The sequence below is a fragment of the Rhinoraja longicauda genome, chromosome 26 (genome assembly GCF_053455715.1).
Source record: "Rhinoraja longicauda isolate Sanriku21f chromosome 26, sRhiLon1.1, whole genome shotgun sequence".
Lineage (NCBI taxonomy): Eukaryota > Metazoa > Chordata > Chondrichthyes > Rajiformes > Arhynchobatidae > Rhinoraja > Rhinoraja longicauda.
Genome location: NC_135978.1, coordinates 10,651,345 through 10,670,867, shown reverse-complemented (window position 1 = coordinate 10,670,867; position 19,523 = coordinate 10,651,345). Strand labels below are relative to the sequence as shown.

At 41.5% G+C, this 19,523-nt stretch overlaps 1 protein-coding gene across 3 annotated transcripts in view; it reads left to right on the top strand.

Annotated features, from left to right (window-relative positions):
• The window catches only part of LOC144606536 (syntaxin-1A), a 204,683-nt gene that overhangs the window by 13,934 nt on the left and 171,226 nt on the right, over window positions 1-19,523 (top strand). For all 3 annotated transcript variants that reach the window (XM_078422788.1, XM_078422789.1, XM_078422790.1), the window contains exon 2: window positions 14,382-14,459. In XM_078422788.1, coding sequence (XP_078278914.1) covers window positions 14,382-14,459 — 78 coding nt within the window. The remainder of the gene's footprint in view (window positions 1-14,381; window positions 14,460-19,523) is intronic.

Genomic DNA, 19,523 nt, shown 5'->3' with positions numbered 1-19,523 from the left:
GGGGGGAGAGAAAATACTCTGCGCATTATCTATTCCCCTCATGATTTAATACACCTTCATGTGTAGCTGTTAGAAAGCATTTATTCACAATGCATCAGAACTCCTTGGGGTGTTGTGAGAGATTTTCTCCAGCTCCTCTGTGAAATCCAGTATTTGTGTTTTAAGAGGTCCTGACAGCAGACGAGGTTTATGGCCATTTCTCATCAGAGAGAGAGAGAGAGGTAGGTGGGGGGTTTATGGCCATTTCACATCAGAGTGAGAGAGGTAGGTGGGGGGGGGGGGGGGGTGGGGAGGCTGATTTTCTAACATTATATATACATGTTCATTGGCTATATTTAAGAGGGAGTTAGATGTGGCCCTTATGGCTAGAGTGATCAGGGGGTATGGAGAGAAGGCAGGTACAGGTTACTGAGCTGGATGATCAGCCATGATCATATTGAATGGCGGTGCAGGCTCGAAGGGCCGAATGACCTACTCCTGCACCTATTTTCTATGTTTCTATGTTTCTATGACTATATCCAAATTTACCTCTGGATTCACTTGACCCATGAGCAAGCTCACAGAATAATGATGCACAGAAGGAAGGCAGTCATTTGGCCCAGTTTTGCCTTGTGAGGAAAGGATATTTCCATTAGTTCTCCTGCTCTGTCTTTCCCCAATATTTTTCCATTCAATTCTCTATCTTCCCTTTTCTAATTTATGATGGAATCTCCTTCCACTGCCTTTTCAATGGTGAAAACTGGATAATCAGAATTTGCTGCAAAAAGCTGGAGTTTCTGTGCACAACTCCAGACTTCATAGCGATACAGCATGGAAGCAGGCTCCCAGTTTGCACCAAACATCAAATATCCATGATGACTTCAGGAAGTGTGGTGGATGGAGTACATGCCTAACCAGTATCAATGGTGTCAAGGTGGAAATAATTGAGAGCTTCAAATTTGTTAACACAAATGTTACCAATTATCAGTCATGGACCAACCACATTGAAGCATCAACCAAGAAAGCACACCAACACTTCTATTTCCCCTTTATTGGTATGTGAAAATAAAACTGCTGGAAGTCCACACGAATGGTGAACAAAATTCAACAATTTAGAACGTTGACATTTGTAACGTGCTGTCTCCTAGGAATGTTGTGATGGGTCTGTTTAGAGCAGATTAGTTAACAGCCCTCGCTCCCATTTCATATCCACAAGGTGAGCATTTTGCATCTGTTTCAGTTATTGCCTATTCTTGGGGTTTACTCCATTACTTTCCGAGATTAAAATATCACAATATATATTTCAATGGGTTGATATGCTTTCTGATGTCAGGATTCTGGGGTCAGAAATAAACTTAGTTTGTAAAGTAACACAGTTTGATGAACAATCTCAATCAGCCTTTAACATTGGAGGATACAAAGCCACATGTTACAAGTTTATGGTGGGACATGGGCTGCAGTAACAGGAGCCTGTGCTAGGTATCAAATACTGGACTGAGTATGAAGACACCCTACATAAAACTCTAAATAATTTCACACAGTGTGTCAACAAGAGTATCTTCCTGATTTGTTGGTCTGGGAAAATAAAACGCATGCAATCCAGAACTTGAAAGTCCCACACTGATGCTAAACATCTGTCTTTGCTTGGCCTCCTAATCTCCTTTTAACTTCTCCTCAATTTTAACAAACCTTTCCATCTTTGCAATCTCTGATTGTAAAGGTCTCTTGCTTTGTGAGAGTACACATTTTTTTATAATCCCTCTGCCCCCTTTTTATGACTCTGTTCCCTACCTCAAAGAAGGGTCTCGACCCGAAACGTCTTCTCTCCAGAGATGCTGCCTGTCCCGCTGAACTACTCCAACTTTTTGTGTCTATTCCCTACCTCATAAACTCAGATGAGACTCGCCCATCATTATCGGACAAGTGACTGTTTATTTTTTTGTAGTTCAGGAACATTGGGTCCTGCTTGCCACTCGTGAATTACTTTTGATTTTTTTTAAACGAATTAAAGGTTTCTGCCCAGGGCTGCTTTTTTTTTTGTTACACAGTTGATTTAGCTCTGCACAGAATACACTGACAATCGGGTGTCAGGCCCAAGACTCATTCTAGGAAACATCTGTTGTTGCCAAGCATGTAATCTTTTGTTCCTTCATACACCCACGTTATGCGAGGATTGCTCCTTGTGTGTCTGTTGTTCACTCTATTGTTATTCAGAATGCACATGGCACTTCACATCAATGCAGTTGTATCCGTGAACACAATTATATTCATTATACGTAGCTCCTAAACATGTCAGGGACAGTAATTGCAGAACATTCTTTTTTCTATTTCATTGTACAAAATTAGTAGACATTTTGTAATGGTGTCACATGAGAGAATGGTTGCTGCATTTGTGTTGTTCAGACATTCCTAGGAGTGAAGAGACCCTCGAGGCAAATAGAGTTGAATTATTGAGATGCAAAGAACAATTCACTTTTAAATCCTACCATTCCAGGTATTTTTGCACTATCTTCTAGCTTCATGTAGTTGTATGGTTAATCTTGTATTGTCTTTCTGTTGGCTGGATAGCGCACAACAAAAGCTTTTCACTGTACCTCGGTATATGTGACAATAAACTAAACTGAACTCGTCTCATTCCTACTTGCCTGAATGCAGATAGTGCACCTTGAATAATGGCTTCGCCTTTCCACCTCATTTTTGCTGTCTTGATCTCTGATCCTTGGTTTCTCCTTCCTTGTCTGCAGGCTGTCTAATAGCAACATTAAGGTCAAGTTGGTCTTCAGATTATCTTAGATCCCATCCTGATGTCAGGGCTGAGTAACTGTCACCTCAAAACTCTTTTCTACGCATGCTGAAAACTGTAAATTTGAGTTAATTTAATTGCTTTTCCTTTCTGATTTTCCCTTTTCCCAATTGTGAAACATGGATAACCAATGATCAAAGAGTTCACGCTTGAAGAGGCCTTATATTGATTGAGTGTGAAGAAAGATCCCGACCCAAAACGTCACCTATTCATGTTCTCCAGAGATTTTGCCTATCGTACTGAATTACTCCAACACTTTGTGTCTTTTTAAATTGATTATTAAGGCATTCCAAGAAGCAATCTTCAAATCAGTTGGTGCACCGCAGTACGGTGCCTAGCTTTCTGCTCTCAGGAGATCTGTATGACATTCAATCCAGGAATTGATAATATTTCAAGGTCAGGACTGGGAAGATTGAAGCCATTGTATTCAGACACAAATACTGCCCTCGCCATTTACTCTACCTCAACTCATTGTGATGTCTTTAATTACTTTCCAAAAGTCTGTATAAGTTTGCAGCAGAACATCTGGTAAATGGTTTGGTTTCGTTTAGAGCTGCAGCATAGCAACAGGCTCTTTGGCCCATTAAGTTTATGCCGATCCTCGACCACCAACCTACACTGGTTTTAAGTTGTCCCATTTTCTCATCCACTCCCTTCACACTAGGGGCAGTTTACAGAGGGCCAATTAACCAACAAACCCATACGTCTTTGGGAGGAAACCGGAGCACCCACGCTGACACAGGGGAAACGTGCAAACTCCACGCAGACAGCACCCGTGGGCAGGTTCGAGCCTGGGTCTCTGGCGCAGCGAGACAGCAGCTCTACCAGCTGCACCACTGTGCCACCCCTGTTCTCCTGCCCCCTGTAAACTCACAACAAGTGTACTAAAAACCCAGCTGTATCTCTTGCTCTTTTCCCTTTTAATACTGAGCTCAAAGAAACAAAGTTCAAAAGACATCTATAAAACTGAACAGAAATCAGCAAGTTAAGCTTCAAAGACTCACAGAAGGCAAGATAGCTTTTGGTATTCTATTTTAACTCTTGGAAGAAGTCAGTAATGCCATCAAGGGGGCAGATGAACATTTTCCAATGGAGCCAGCTTGCAAAGCTTTAAAATTAGAACCTAGATGTTGATTGATCGAAATATACAGCACGGAATCAAGCCTTTCATCCCACCAAGTCCACGCTGACTATCCATCACCCAATCACGCTAATTGAATGTAATCTCACTTTCGCATGCACTCCTTACACGTACTAGAACCAATTTAAAGAAGTCAATTAGCTTACAAACCTGCATGTCTTTGCGATATTGGAGGAAACAGGAGCACCTGGGGGAAATCCACATGGCCACAGGGAGTACATGCAAACGCCACTCAGAGAGCACTCGATGTCAGGATCAAACCCGGGTCCCTGGTGGTGTGAGGCAACAGTGCTAGCAGGTGTGCCTCTGTGGGAATGAAATTTGAAGCACTTGTTCACTCTCAAGGGTGGTCTTTCTTCAGTCACAGAATCAATAGCTGATTTCAACAAGTTTTATTTGAAAGCAATTGCAATACAAAAAAAAAAACCCTGCAGATGCCAGAAATCTGAAATAATATCAGAAAATGTTGGCGAGTCATAACAGCATTTTTGAAGAGAGAGTATAAGAAAATAACTGCAGATGCTGGTACAAATCAAAGGTATTTATTCACAAAATGCTGAAGTAACTCAGCAGGTCAGGCAGCATCTCGGGAGAGAAGGAATGGGTGACGTTTCGGGTCGAGACCCTTCTTCAGACTGATGAAGGGTCTCGACCCGAAACGTCACCCATTCCTTCTCTCCCAAGATGCTGCCTGACCTGCTGAGTTACTCCAGCATTTTTTGAAGAGAGAGTTATCATTGCAGGTTATTGATCCTGGAATTGGAAAAGCGAGAAGGTGGTGCAGAATTGGGAGAGGTGGAGAGACCAAAGGGAACGTCTGCAATGAAGACATTAATTGTCTACATTGTTGTCACTTGTATAACCTTGGGGTTATCATGTGACACAGCTGCTTTTGATGCTGTCTAAGAGAAGGAAATGAATGCTTATTAGTCACGGCTGATCTTTCTGAAGGGCTATGAATGGGAGAATGACGATCAGAAAAATTACTGGAACTGTGAGGTGCACAACACAGCAGTTATCAGCAGTTATTGAAATAAAGGACCTTCTCAAAAATCTGTTTTACTCTTAAGGATTTCCAGGGCTATGAGTGATTGGCAAATAAAGAGTTCAGGCACAGAACAGCAGTGAGCTGATTGAATTGTGAAATTGGCTTGAGGTGATGAATGGCCCTTTGTTGTTCCTTCACTCCTCTTTCCCCATCAACAGGTGGCTCAGGAAATAAGGGGTGGTGGAGTGTCGCTGCCAGTAGAGCTGCTGCCTCGCCGCTGTTCCAGGTTCAATTCCAATCACAGACATTATCCGAGTGGAATTTGTACATGCTCTCCGTAACCGTAGGATTCCTCCGGGTATTCTGGTTTCCTCCCACAACCCAAAACCATGCAGGGCGGCAAATTAATCGGCCACTGTAAATTATTTTTGGTCTATGAGTGAGTGGTGGAATCAGGGGAGTATGAAATGGGATGGGCTGTGAATTGTCAGTGTGAGTTCGCTGGATAACATTTGCCATCTTTAATGTATTTTAAGGAAGCCACAGATCACTTGTTGAATACTCTTATAATGGCATTTAGATGATGCCCAGGGATTTGCATTTCGTCCACATTCTGGAGCACTGACTCAAATTACCACATCAATCCCATCACACTGGTTTATCAAAGTACGGATTCGGACATCAGCTTACTGGAATTATTTGAAATCCATTCAAAAGAAACAAATTATTGGTCCAGATTTTAAAAAAAGATTTAAAATGTATTGTGCAAATGTGTTGTATGATGCAAACAAAAAGGCACAAATTAATATGCTGATTTAAATTTTTTTAAATCTGAGAATACAGTACACTCTGCAGAAACTGAAATGAATGTGAGGAAGTATTCATAGGATAGATTTCTGGAGGGAGTGGATTGTGAGGATAATTATTTTGCTTTTAGCTTCCCCAATCACGAAACCTGGCAAAGCAGGGGGAAAAAAACCTGAAAAGACGCTGAAGATGACCTTAAGTGTCACTTCAGCCTTACAAAAGCCAAAGGAATCGATGTAAGTGACATCATAATAAATGCTACATCAACCGAAGCCAAGTTAGCACAAAGGTGCAAATAATAGAAAAAATATATCTTTGCAAATCCTTAATTTTCTTGTAAATGAGAAATTGTGATGGATAGGTAAAGTTTACATCAATCTTGTGGTGGGAGCTCTAATATGCTGGAGCAAACATAGGAGGTTTACTGAGCAGGAAATCATTTTCTCTGAAGGTGCCTTGTGCACTCAAATGTCAGACAGGCCGAAATGTGAGCCAGCTTAATGTGACCCGGACTAACACAGGAATCATCTCGAGTCCCTGACTTCAGTGGGGAAAGGCAGGGCAGAATAAACATGAATTCTGCAGTATTGGCTCAGTTTTCATAATTGAAAATTGCTTTGGGATGCCAATCAATTCAAAATGGGATGCAGGGCAGTTTTATCAGGCCAATGTGACCTTGGTGTATGGAACTATTTCAACGGGTTCAAACAGAGCTTGAAAATCATGATACTGTGGATGTTTGAAATCTGAAGTGTATATAAAAAAACAAAATACAGGAAATGCGCAGCAAGTCAGACAGCATAGGTGGAAAGAGAAACAGTTAACATTTCAGGTCTGGGATCCTTCTTCAGAATTGCGAATGAAAGGAAAAAACAAGTTTTCATTTGCAGAGAAGTTGGGGGAAGGGTGCGTAGAACAACAGTAATATATGTGATAGGGTGAGACCAAATGGGTTATTGAGGGGCCGATAGAGCTTCATTTAGATACACATTATGCTTCTTTGCCTTAGTGTTGCTGGTAGCAAGGCTGCAGGACAAATGGGGCTTGGCCAGTCCTAGAATTGTAGATTGAGACTGGTACCTCCTGCTGATTTAAGGTTGGATGGTGATGAGGGGACTGGAATTGGAGGGAAGTGTTTTCCATTTGATTGGAGTGAGGGGTGGGAGGAGGAGAATGCTACCCCTGCATCCTCCACTTTGGTGGGTAGTGGGGAAAATATAAAACATTTTTCTCCCCAGAATCAGGCCACATCAGCAGGGAATTGCCTCCAAGGTACTGTAGATTTCAAAGCAAGTAACCAGGCTATAGAAATATAAACATCTCTGTCCAAACCCAAAACCATTTGCAGTGTGCCTATTTCCATTTTTTAAATGGCCGTGGACATCAAGGTTTCTGGATTGTCTGTTGTAATTTAAAATCAGGCTTCTTTGTTAAGATTTCTATAGGTTTAAAATCTACTGCTGCTCGCATAACCATTCTGTGGTTTCGAGAGACTCATCAATGAAAAGGGCAAGAGAGAGTAGCAATATGGTCAACTGAATCCTAATAGAGGCACCTTGCACATTTTTCCACTTTGAGAAGCTGTTTGATGAGGGTTCTTGTTTCAACCAAGTTATTTGTACAATAAGATATATTCACACGGACTCTGGAAAGGATGAAGCCATGGCTGGTTTTGATTAGACTTTGGATGAGGAGTGAAATAAGTGTCCACAGTACCTGTGTTGCGTTCCATAGGTGGACAGCAGCAAAGAGAATGAGTTCACAGGAGGCATTACCTAGGTAACAAAGTAGCCCGACAGAGGCCAAGTTTTCTTGTTGACCTCATTGCAGTGCAATACTTCTGAAGCTTGAAATTGTTTCATCGGATAAATCTGCAGCCTTCTGTAAATCCTGCTTCTTGCTAGCTGTGTGTTCCCAGTGGCTGTGAAAGGCAAAACCAAGCGCCTCAATTTTTCTTCTTTCTGGTTCCTTTCAGTGTACACTGCTGCAGCTGAATCGAGGGTTGTACATAATGTCTGGCTGTACATAAATACATTTTGTAGTTGATTGATGGGTTGTTTGGCAGAATCAGATGATGTGCAAAATTCCCCAGTGTTGTCAGGATGAGTGAAGACTTGTGTCCCTATCCGGCTTCTCATTGGTGCAGTATATCATTGATTGCGCGCAGGTTAATCAGAGTAACCACAGGATCAACCAAAACATTCATCAACCATTACGGAGTTTATTCCCTCCATGTTCAACAACTTTGCAACTGCAAAGGATGATGCAGGTCCATGCCAGTGACTCTGGAAGTTGCTGGTGCTGCTTCTGTGCTACAGCAGTCCAACATCTTCAGACTGTAGACACAAAATGCTGGAGTAACTCAGCGGGTCAGGCAGCATCTCGGGAGAGAAGGAATGGGTGACGTTTTGGGTCGAGACCCTTCTTCAGACTGTACCTGGAACTGGGTAACAGAGAGTGTGTTCTTCAAATCTGCAGATGCACACAAACAGTATTGCAAGCCAGATAAGTCAGTGCCATGCTTGAATTTGCCTTTAGTGCTTGTACACATTTGAAGTTCCACTTCCCAATTTCCACAAAAGTTTTGAGGATTATAATGGCATTAAAGACCAGAATTGTTTGTAGGTGAAACAAACCAATTGATACTCCTTATCTGACTTGCATTGCTACTTGGGATTCAGAAAATCTCCAGCAACTCAAAGGTTTGGTTGGCTATTACTATATCCCCCCCAACCCATCACCATTGGTACAAAGCAGATATGTAACTAACCAATACATAATGTCCATAATGATCTCTGTCCATTTATATCTTGACATTTTGTTACGTGCACCTGATAGTCCATCATGGCAGCTGTAAGAACAATGAGCATGATGAACTGATGCACATTAATACAGTATGTAAACAAATAATATAACTTAGAAGCATAACATTTCAATTAGCCTCCATTGCATGTGATTGATAAGCAAGGGTTTATTTTCCTTTGATAGCCACAAAAAGCTGGTGTAACTCAGAGGATCAGACAGCATCACAAGAGAAAATGAATAAGTGACGTTTCAGGTCAAGACCTTTCTTCAGACTCTCATTTCGGCTCAAGACCCTTCTTTCTTTCCCTTTACCTGCCCATGTAATGAGCAGCTGGTTGTTGAGATACTTGTGGATAATGACTTCAGGGTGATGGAGGTTGTGAAACCTGCCTAAAATTACTTAACCTTAAGCATGGCCATGTATTGTGCAGCATCTAGTTAGATCCAGTGATTGGACCAGGGTATATAAATAGATTGGAGATGGTTTGCACCTCCTCATTCCAATTCATCATTGTCCTCTCTCAAGGCAGTGGAATATTATTCTCACTTCCACAGGAGATTAATAGCTTTTGTAAGAACCATTCACGCTGGAAAACCTGAAAGGGCAGTATTAATCTATACATACTGAAATGAGACAGTCCCAAGCATCTGTATTAGAACTTGTTATCAACCACTATGTACATAAGACTGTAGTCAATAACTATATTGATTTAAGTTAGCAAATATGTATGTTGCTTAATTTCATTCTTTTTCTATAGGTCTCAGTGGTGATTGATTTCATTTAGTGACAGTGCTTTTGGTTATTTGCACCAGTATGTATCGGGTTAACCAGTTCAACAGTGAATTTTGTAAGTGTCAAAGTCAGTGGTTGATGACAGTGAGTTAATAAAGTGGCCTAATTTCGAAGGTATGTCCATTTGCAATATGATTGTTGGAAGGAAACATATGCCAGCATCATACACAACAGGGAAGAAGGGTCTCGACCCGAAACGTCACCCATTCCTTCTCTCCTGAGATGCTGCCTGACCTGCTGAGTTACTCCAGCATTTTATGATACACAACAGGGATTGTGAATGCTGTTCTCGGACAATCTGCTGTGTTCATTATTGTATTGGCCTTTCAATATCTGCAATTGCAATTGATCTTGTGTCTTCAAATCCAAACTCCTCATAGCTAACTTGCTCCAGCTCCAGATTAATTAGCAGCTTGTCTTAAATCAGAATGACTGATGATAATTTAATGGATGATGCAATTAACCTCTGACAAATGTGCTGCTTCTGCTCTTATTGGCCATTTACTGCATATGGTCTGGTGCAAAGAGACCAAGAGCTGCAGTAGGTTTTTGGGCATGCATTCATTACCTCGACTGGGCGAGATTCAAGATTTGTTGTTTGCGAAAGCAACATTTACTTCTTAAGGTTTCAGTTGTGAACTTTTTCTTTTGATTAGTCCATGCAATAATTTCAACAAAATCTACATGACTTAATTTATTGACATTCTGAGTCCTGTCCACAGTGTTTAGTTTAGTTTGGAGATACAGCGCCGAAACAGGCACCGAGTTCATGCCAACCAGCAATCCCCGTACACGAGCACTATCCGACACATTAGGAACAAATTACAATCTTTACTGAAGCCAATTAACCGGCAAACCTAGTGTGTACAAAAGAACTGCAGATGCTGGTTTAAATCGAAGGTAGACACAAAATGCTGGAGTAACTCAGCGGGACAGGCAGCATCTTTGGAAAGAAGGAATGGGTGACGTTTTGGGTCGCGTCTGAAGAAGGGTCTCAACCCAAAACGTCACCCATTCCTTCTCTCCAGAGATGCTGCCTGCCCCGCTGCGTTACTCCAGTATTTTGTGTCACCCTGCAAACCTATACGTCTTTGGAATGTGGGAGGAAACTGGAGCATATGGGGGGGAAACCTATGCAGTCACGGGGAGAACGTACAATCTCTGTACAGACAGCACCCGCAGTCAGGATCAAACCCGGGTCTCTGGTGTTGTAAGGCATCAACTCTACCACTGCGTCACCGCGGCACCCCAGTGTGATCGTTTAAAGCACAAACAGGCTACGGAAGGGATACAGAGGCAAATCACAATTCTGGGATGAGGTTCTGAAGAAACGATCCACCTTAATAATGCCTGGAAGTAGAAGGTTTAAATGTTGAAATTCAAAGCTCTAGTCCTACTAATGAGACTTCTGGGATTTCTGAAATTAACCTGCTGCTCGTTGGGGGTAAGAATTATTGCATATACTTTATGAAATGGGATTATCATGGCGTGAGATCTGGAGGAGAGAGGCTTCCCAGACTGAGAAGAGGGAGAATGGTTTCCTGAGTCCGAAGACAAAGCTGGTGTGACTGCCAAGGATGCAAGGGAAAAGTTGGTCTTGGATGTTGAATCTCGGCTCGAGGCAAACGGAGATGAGTCGTTTCCACTCCTTATTCTGAGGTTTGGTTTAGTTTAGAGATACAGAGCGGTAACAGGCCCTTTGGCCCACAGAGTCCGTACCAACCAGCGGTCCCAGCACATTAACACTATCCTACACACACTAGGGAAAAATTGCACTTATACCAAGCCAATTAACCCACAAACCTGTATGACTTTGGAGTGTGTGAGGAAACCGAAGATCTCGGAGAAAACCCACGCGGTCACGGGGAGAACGTACAAACTCCATACAGACAAGCACGAATCATTCAGACAAGCACAGGATCGAACCCGGGTCTCCGGCGCTGCAAGCGCTGTAAGGCAGCAACTCTACCGCTGCGTCCATAGCCTCTGACGAGGTCAACGTGGGATCCACATACTCCACTACACGAGATTTAAGTGAGCAAATATGCATGTCGGTCGCAAGAAGTGCTGCTGGGTGGCTAATCTGTGAGCTGGCGTGCTACTCGTCTTACGTCCCCGGGGTTTCTGTGTTTTCCTGAAGCACAGCCACCCTGAATGCTGCTTCTCCACTTTGGATGATCATGGGCCAAAGATTTTGAGCGTATCCATTAATCTTTTCCTCTGTTAACCTTATAATTTGTTCCCACGACATAGCTGAGAATAGATGAATGCTTTAGGAGTCTGGTATCGGCGTGCATATGATGTGGTCTGCCTAATGACATTGAATGTCATTAGGCCCCAATTCTGACAATGTTGAAAATAGCCTTTATAAAGGGGCCTATTTTATAAATTTGCAGCACCATTAATCCATCCAACTTATTGTACACAATGCATTGTCTTCACCAGTGCATTTGTGTTGTGCAGAAAAGATTAAACATTGGAAAAATGGATGGACACAAAGTGCTGGTGTAACTCAGCAGGTCAGGCAGCATCTCTGGAGAACGTAGATAGGTGATGTTTTGGGTCGAGACCCTTATTGAGACTCTGAACGAACAAGGGTCTCAACCCAAAACGTCACGGAATCTGGAGAAGGGTCTTGACCTGAAACATCACCTATTCCTTTTCTGCAGAGGTGTTGCCAGAACCACTGAGTTACTCCAGCATTTTGTGTCTAGCTTCAGTGTAAATCAGCATCTGCAGTTCCTTCCTACACATGTTACCTGACCTGCTGAGTTGCTCCAGCACTTTGTGTCATTTTGTGTATTAACCAGCATCTAGAGTTCTTTGTTTCTAAAAATGTGCAGAGGCGGGTTTTGCCTGCCAATATGTGCTTCCTACTGGACTGCAGTCATGGATTACAGTTTCAGAATCCCTCTGTCTACCGCAACAATGACCTTTCCCTTTACCAATAATTCAGGTGTACTCGCTGTCTGGGTCAGTAACTCCTGATTAGAATCTTAATTTTGCCTCCCTGTTGACTCGTCTGAATTCTGGCAGGGACATATTTCTTCGGATCTTTCCTCCAGGCTTCATTGCTGTGGCAATGTTCAGAGACCTCGAGCACTTCATCAATATTAAGCTCACATGCCTATTTACGTGGCATTGATTAACAATTCTGTCCTTAAAACTGAGCCACTGCAGTGTGCAAAAAAATCTGCCAAGTGCATTTTATTCGGTCTATACGGGAAATTCTGCACATTCGATGCTTTATTTTGTTAATAGCATCAAATAAAGTTGTCAGTGTTGCTACGTCCATTCCCAGTAATTAACCTTTCAAATGACTGTGCACTTTGTTATAATCCTGTTAGCTATGTAATTTAATGGCATGAGGTAGAATCACTGTCACATGTCAGCCTTTGTGTGTGTTCATCTTGAACCTGTGACAAAAAAAAACTTTTACAAAAGATTTATTGGAGCTCCTTCCAGGGAGAGTCCCTCAAGATTGAGGATGACTTGCTTTAACTAAGTTATGCAAGTTCTGAGGTGAATGATGAAGCTGATGTGGGACCTGCAGACTCTGCCATAAGGAAGGCTGGCAGTGCTTGTCAGAGGCGGCAGGTAGACAGGTTGTGAGGTGGGATGGTGGCAAAAGAGACTTCAGATATTGGAATCTGGAGCAACAAACAATCTGCTGGAGGAACTAAGCAGATCGAGCAACATCTGTAAGGTAATAAGTGATAGGAGCAGAATTAGATTATTCGGCCCATCAAGTCCACTCCGCCATTCAATCATGGCTGATCTATCTCTACCTCCTAACCCCATTCTCCTGCCTTCTCCTCATAACCCCTGACACCTGTACTAATCAGGAATCTATCTCTCTGCCTTAAAAATATCCATTGACGGCCTCCACAGCCTTCTGTGGCAAATAATTCCACAGATTCACTGCCCTCTGACTAAATAAATTTCTCCTTATCGCCTTCCTAAAGGAACGTCCTTTAAATCTGAGGCTATGACCTCTAGTCCTAGACCCTCCCACTAGTGGAAACATCCTCTCCACATCCAAGCCTTTCACTGTTCGGTATGTTTCAATGAGGTCCCCGCTCATTTTTCTAAACTCCAGCGGGTACTGGCCCAGTGCCGTCAAATGCTCATCATACATTATGTGAGGGGGTGGAAGGAATTGTTGACTTTTTGAGTCGATTTGATTGCTGCTTCAGATTCCAGCATCTGAGTTCTGTTGTGTTCCCGTTTCCTTACACCGTTGCAAAGTCACTTCAATGTATGTCGAGCTTTGAAAACTTTTTTTTCCTCTCTCCGGAAGTTCTGTGGGACCCTTTCTCACTTGCTCTTTCTTTGTGGTTTCTACTGGTCTCCTGCTCTTCAACTACATTTTTACCTATCCTTGCCTCTGCCTCTTGTCTCATTACACCCTCCTCTCCTCCTCATATTGGCCTTCTCCCTTGATGCAGAATCTCGACCTGAACCATCAACAATTTCTGCCCCACAGCAAATGCTGTTCAATCTGCTAATTCCTTCAGCTGATTGTGTGTTGTCATGAGGTACCATATCCCTTCCACCAACCCTGCTGGACTTGTGTGAGCTACCAATGAACGGTCAACATTCTCAATGCCACCCTACTTGTTCACCTTCCATTTATGTGCTTGGGGGGCTGGAATTTCCACAAGTCATTAGGAATTGACCGAGATGGAAGGGAATATATACTGCAATCTTATTTCTGGCTTCAACAGGGGAATAAACATGACTGCAGGGGAATAAACATGACATGTTCATTCATTCTTCAATATGATCTCGCCCTTTGTTTTTATCATTTCTGCTACTTTTTTTAAATTCTTCGTTTTATGGAAATGTGTCCTTAAAAACTGGAACGGATGAGCTCAGATTCCCATGGAAAGGTCACCCTTCCTATTACGAGGCCTTTTACTGATTGTATTTCTTCTGAAATAAATTATTTGCGGTGTATTGTTTATTTACACATTAAGGTTAACGGTGATGTTCAGAACACCGTTACTTGGGTTTTGAGGCCGTATTTCTGATTGTGCTGTAACTATTATTCATTATTTCACAGGCAAAGGACAGCGATGATGATGATGAAGTCAGCGTTAACGTGGACAGGGACCACTTCATGGATGAGTTCTTTGAGCAGGTGAGATTGTTAGTAATATTACAGTAAAGACTTCTCAGAGAGTTGGATATTGTCATTGGGACTGGCTCACACCAACACTGATAACAGCAGTACTCGCTCTGTGATATTCCTCAGCTAACACTGCCCAAGAGCTAGATGGATTTCTATCTTGGAGGGAAATTAAATAAACAAGCACAGGTTAGGAGGTGCTCAAACTTGGAAGTGTTCAAGTAAGGACGTAACAATGAACTTCAACAGCATGTAAACCATTAGAATGGGCAGTATAGGTGTAGCAGTAAAGTCTGAAAAGGTTGGGGAAATAGACAAACCTGGTGATTTATATGAACACATCTTTCAGAATAAACAGAGAGCGCTTAGCAAACTGGATGGGATTTTTGGTATGGAATCACTGAATACCAAAACGGGGCAGTGGTGTTGAATCTTTATAAAGGTCTAACTAGATATTGTATCCATTTCTGGTTTATTTTAAGATGGCGGTGAAGGTTTGAAAGAGTGAGGATTCCAGAATTGAAGGATTTTAGTTGCAAGCTTGTGTTGGAGGAGCCGAGGTTGTTATCTTAGAAACAAAAGAGGCTGCAGGGAGATTCAATAAGAATGTACAAGATTATGACCAATTTCGATAAAATGGAGAATGTTGTTACCTGAACAAAAAGGCACAGATTTAAAGTTTTGATCAAGAGATAGAGGGGGAGAAATGTGGGGAAGAACTTCTCTGAGAAGTTAGCAGTAATGACCTGAAGGAGTTTCATTATGAATGTAGTCGGAGGAGAAACGATCAATGGTTTCAAATGAAAATTGAATAGGAACCAGCAAAATAAACTTTCAGTTATTTGCAGAAAGCAGCGGAATGGGACTGACTGGGTTACTCTTCAAAGAGCCAATATAGTTCAATATTCCAAATGTTCTATTGTGTTCTCATGAGTAAGAAAAGCCCTGGTACATCAAAAATCTTTTTTACTTCAAAATAAACATTATTCATGAAAATATGACAGCTATTTTCTCTCTTCCTAAACAACAATTTAAAAAGACAACTTTTTAAAGCTTATGGAGAATATAATTCGATAATCCAATTGTTTCATAAAAATTATGTGTTTTACTTCAGAAATGCTTCATGGTAGAGAAGTCCAGATTGTAGTGGGTGTCAGAGGCATTTTACCACCTTGTTTTGCCGAAGTTAGTTTGATATCATAATTATGTTTAGTTTTGTTAGCTTATTTGTAAATGGAACAGGGTCGTATCCAAGTGCTGCAGCCAAGTGATGATGCGGTCTTGTAAACGGGCTTTAATTAACAGCCCATGGCAAGGCTGAACAGGCTCAGGTACAAAGAGACAACATAATCAAGAAGCAGCAATCAAGGTACAAGCAAAGGGTCTGCAGACTTATGGTGAAGCAGCAGTCTCTTTGCTGTGGGTTGAGATGATGGTGCTGCATGTGGAGTGCAAAATCTGGCGTTCACCTCTCGTGGTGATGCCATCCTGTCTACTGCCTCTGCTTCCTTTGGGTTGGACTCTCTGCAACAATCAAACAATTCTCCCAAAACAATGCTTGCCCTATTCTGAATATGCAGAAATACTGATAATACTGACTTGGCACAGAGACTCGCATAAAGTTGATGAGGGGGACGTCCATTTAGTCCTGAGGTGAGAACAAATTATTTTAGTTAATATTTTCTGTTCTCCTACCTTGCATACTTTCCTGCTTAAAGGTCTTAATGACAGTTCTTTCCAGTAGGAAGATGACAGTAAGAGTGAAGAAGGCATGGACACTCATTCTAGTGGGAGAAATAAGCTAAAGAAAAGCAATGAAGTAATTTTATCTTATCGAGCATGAATTATACCTATATCAACACATATTTACAAAGTTTCCTAGCAATTGCTTCAATGGTTTGTGGTATACCAACAGCAGGTGTTTGTATCTCCAGATTAGTATTTGAACAATTGATAGTCTAATTTGTGCGCAGTACCAAACATTCCCATTCACCGGTGCAGTGCCTAATACAAACTGAGTGCAGATCTAGCGTGATGAAATACTTCACAATTTTCCATTTGAATCCATCTGATTTACTCCAATTAATTGGGTGCACCAGGATTAGGATAACAAGCCTAAGGCAAGAGTCTTCTTTCTTCTGTCTTAATGCATTCTCAAAGTATTTGTTTGTTCTGAGCTGATCTGAAATTGTCTCATCTGCATTCAATTGGCTCCAAGGCAAAACTGTCTACGATTTATACCCAAGAGTCAACATGCTCTAAAGGATTAAAAATGTTGCCTATCCTTTCAGAAAGGTTGATGTTTTCTTCCTCTTTGCATTTCTTTAATTATTAAAGAAAACTGTAGGTGCCTGTCTCCCATTGATTATTTTCAAACTGATCTAACTCACAAGGAAGGTTTGCAAAATGAATATTGTGCTAGGGTAGTATTTTCATTGTGATTCGTTTAAACCATGTTGGAAAAGCTGTTGACTATTTCTCACTTCCATTTTTCTAACCCACAAGTGCATCTGTTGTTAAGAAGGTTTGGCTCGAAATCCCATTTGAATTGCTCAAAAATGTACATTAATGCTTCCTGCAGTGAAAAAAGTGGTAAAACCTTAATTCTAATTCTTAATTTTAAAACCTTAAAAGTATTACTTGTGTAGGAAGGAAGTATTATTTAATCACTGGCTAGATTTCACTGTTTTTTGATCATTCATCATTGTTTGTTTGACAAAATATTCATCTAAATAATCTATTTGATTCATCAAAATTGCATCCCCTCATGAGGCTGAGCAGTGATTCCTTCACTTATGAATGTTTGATTAACAAATTTGTTATTAATGCTATTGTTTTGGGATATATGTCTTTGATAATCAAAGCTCTTTCCTAATAATAAATAATATCTCAATCTCTAATGTGAAGACATTGTATCAAAATGCACTTAATGGAGTTTGCACTGTCTTTGTGATTCACAAAATTGCACTTAACCAAACATTTTTCAGGCACAAATCAAATCAAGGAAATAATGTTACTGCTGTTTTAGAATTTATTGTTCCCCTAAAATGGAATGTATTTAGCTGAACAGGTTTGCAGGTTTATTTATGAAGCCTTCAGTACTCACTCACTCATACATTTGTTGGTCTGGTTTTGTTTGACAATGTTTTAAACATTTATGGGAGCTTTGGCTATTTGAATCGTGGGAGCAATTTTTGATTGAGTGATTTGCATCTTAATATCCTGTTAAAGACAATATAATACCTTTTTATCTACCAAATTCATAGAGGTGATGGAACAATTTCTTTTGTGTAGGATGTGGAACTGCAGATGCTGATTTACACAGAAGATTGACACAAAATGCTGGGATAACTCAGAGGGACATGCAGTATCTCTGGAGAAATGGAATGGCTAACGATTCGGGTCGAGACCCTTCAGGCCGTCTGAACCCAAAACATCACCCATTCCTCCTCTTCAGAGATGGCTTCCTGTCCCGCTGAGTTACTCCAGCATTTTGTGTCTTATTTTTTTGACCTTCTTGGAGGAAGAGGTAGAATCAGTTGGTGGTGATGGACGTGTTTGTAGTCTCAGAAAGTAGGGTGATCAACTATAAGGAGGCTGCAACGATGAGGAGGAACTCGCATGGGCAAGGAATAGAGTGATGACGGTGGTGACAAATCAATCCACCTTTTTTCCAGCCTGAGTTCCTTTTTCTTCTGATTGAGTGCCCCATCTGGATTAATTGAGGTGTTGGACACAGTGCAAGTAGCATTTTTTGTTGCCCAGCCTTTCTCTTTTTTGGGGAGGTGGAAGGATGGTGTGTTGTGGTTAATCAGTTGCCGGCAATATCGGTACCCCACTTACAAAGATTCACTACCTTTTGGGAAAGAGGAGGTGAGGTGAATGTTTCCTCGAATGGCATATCAATTGCAAGAGCAAAGATTAAGCAGACAAAAAATATTAATGCTTGAAACACTCAGTAGGTCAGACTATGTAGGGAAAAGAAGCAGAGCAAGTGTTTCAGGTCGAGTACCGTTCGTCAGAGAGATTAAACAGACTGGGCTGAAACTCGAGTGCAGAACAATGAGGTCATTGAAATATACAAAATTCCTAAGAGGTTTGAAAGGGTAGATGCAGAGTTAATGTTTTCCATGGCTGGAGTGTCTACAATTAGGAGTCACAGTCTCAAAATAAAGTTGCTATTCAAAGCAGATTTATAGTTCTGCTTTTATACTCCTTCAGGAGCATCGCCTTAGTACATGAGGGAAACAATGCTATAGATAGGGCAATGACCACGCAGTCTTTTCCATTCTACAAGTTCTTTCAAGATGTCCTTCGTGCTGGTTATGCAAGGCAGCATTCAGGGTTTGTGCTTACAGCTGGACTATTGACCCCATGAATTTGCTGTCTCTTATTACCACTCCCCTAACATGAATGGATCCCTATACCACAAAGCTTTGGCTGGTTTGCTCATGCACCCTGCTCTCATCCACACAGGCTGCAAGAACCTCATCTCAGTTGGAATTAAGCAAGGATTGAGGGGCCTTGTTTCACTGCTTTTGATTCCCTTTTCCGCCTCGCTCTTCATCATGCTGTGCTATGCTCATGATTGATTCATTCTGTAGGACTTAATCCAAGAGGTGTGACTGAGTCTTGGAATAACTTATCCAGGTAACCTTCTCTCCCCCACCTCTCACCTTCACGTCCTGATGCATTGCAGTTACTGAAGCTCAGACTCCTTAAAAAAAAACCTTGCCAAAGTCTCTCAGGCCACAGATGTTTACTGCAGATGTGGTCACCATGGATTCCAATCATCTTCTACATATTACAGTTCTATCATGTCACATGCCCCACCAAACATCTCATAGAATCTATATTTATTCAATTTATGCAATCCTGCCATCATTGCCCTTATCTCACCAAAGTCCCCTGCTGACATTGTATTAAATTGTGATTTTAGCTGGACCCATGGATTTGTATTCCCAAGTAATAAGACACGAGTCACCTGACTTCCGTTAACTTGTTCCTGCTGATCACATGAGACACTCGAGGCTAATTGTTCACCATTAGTTTTCATCATTGCAATTTAAGAGGTTA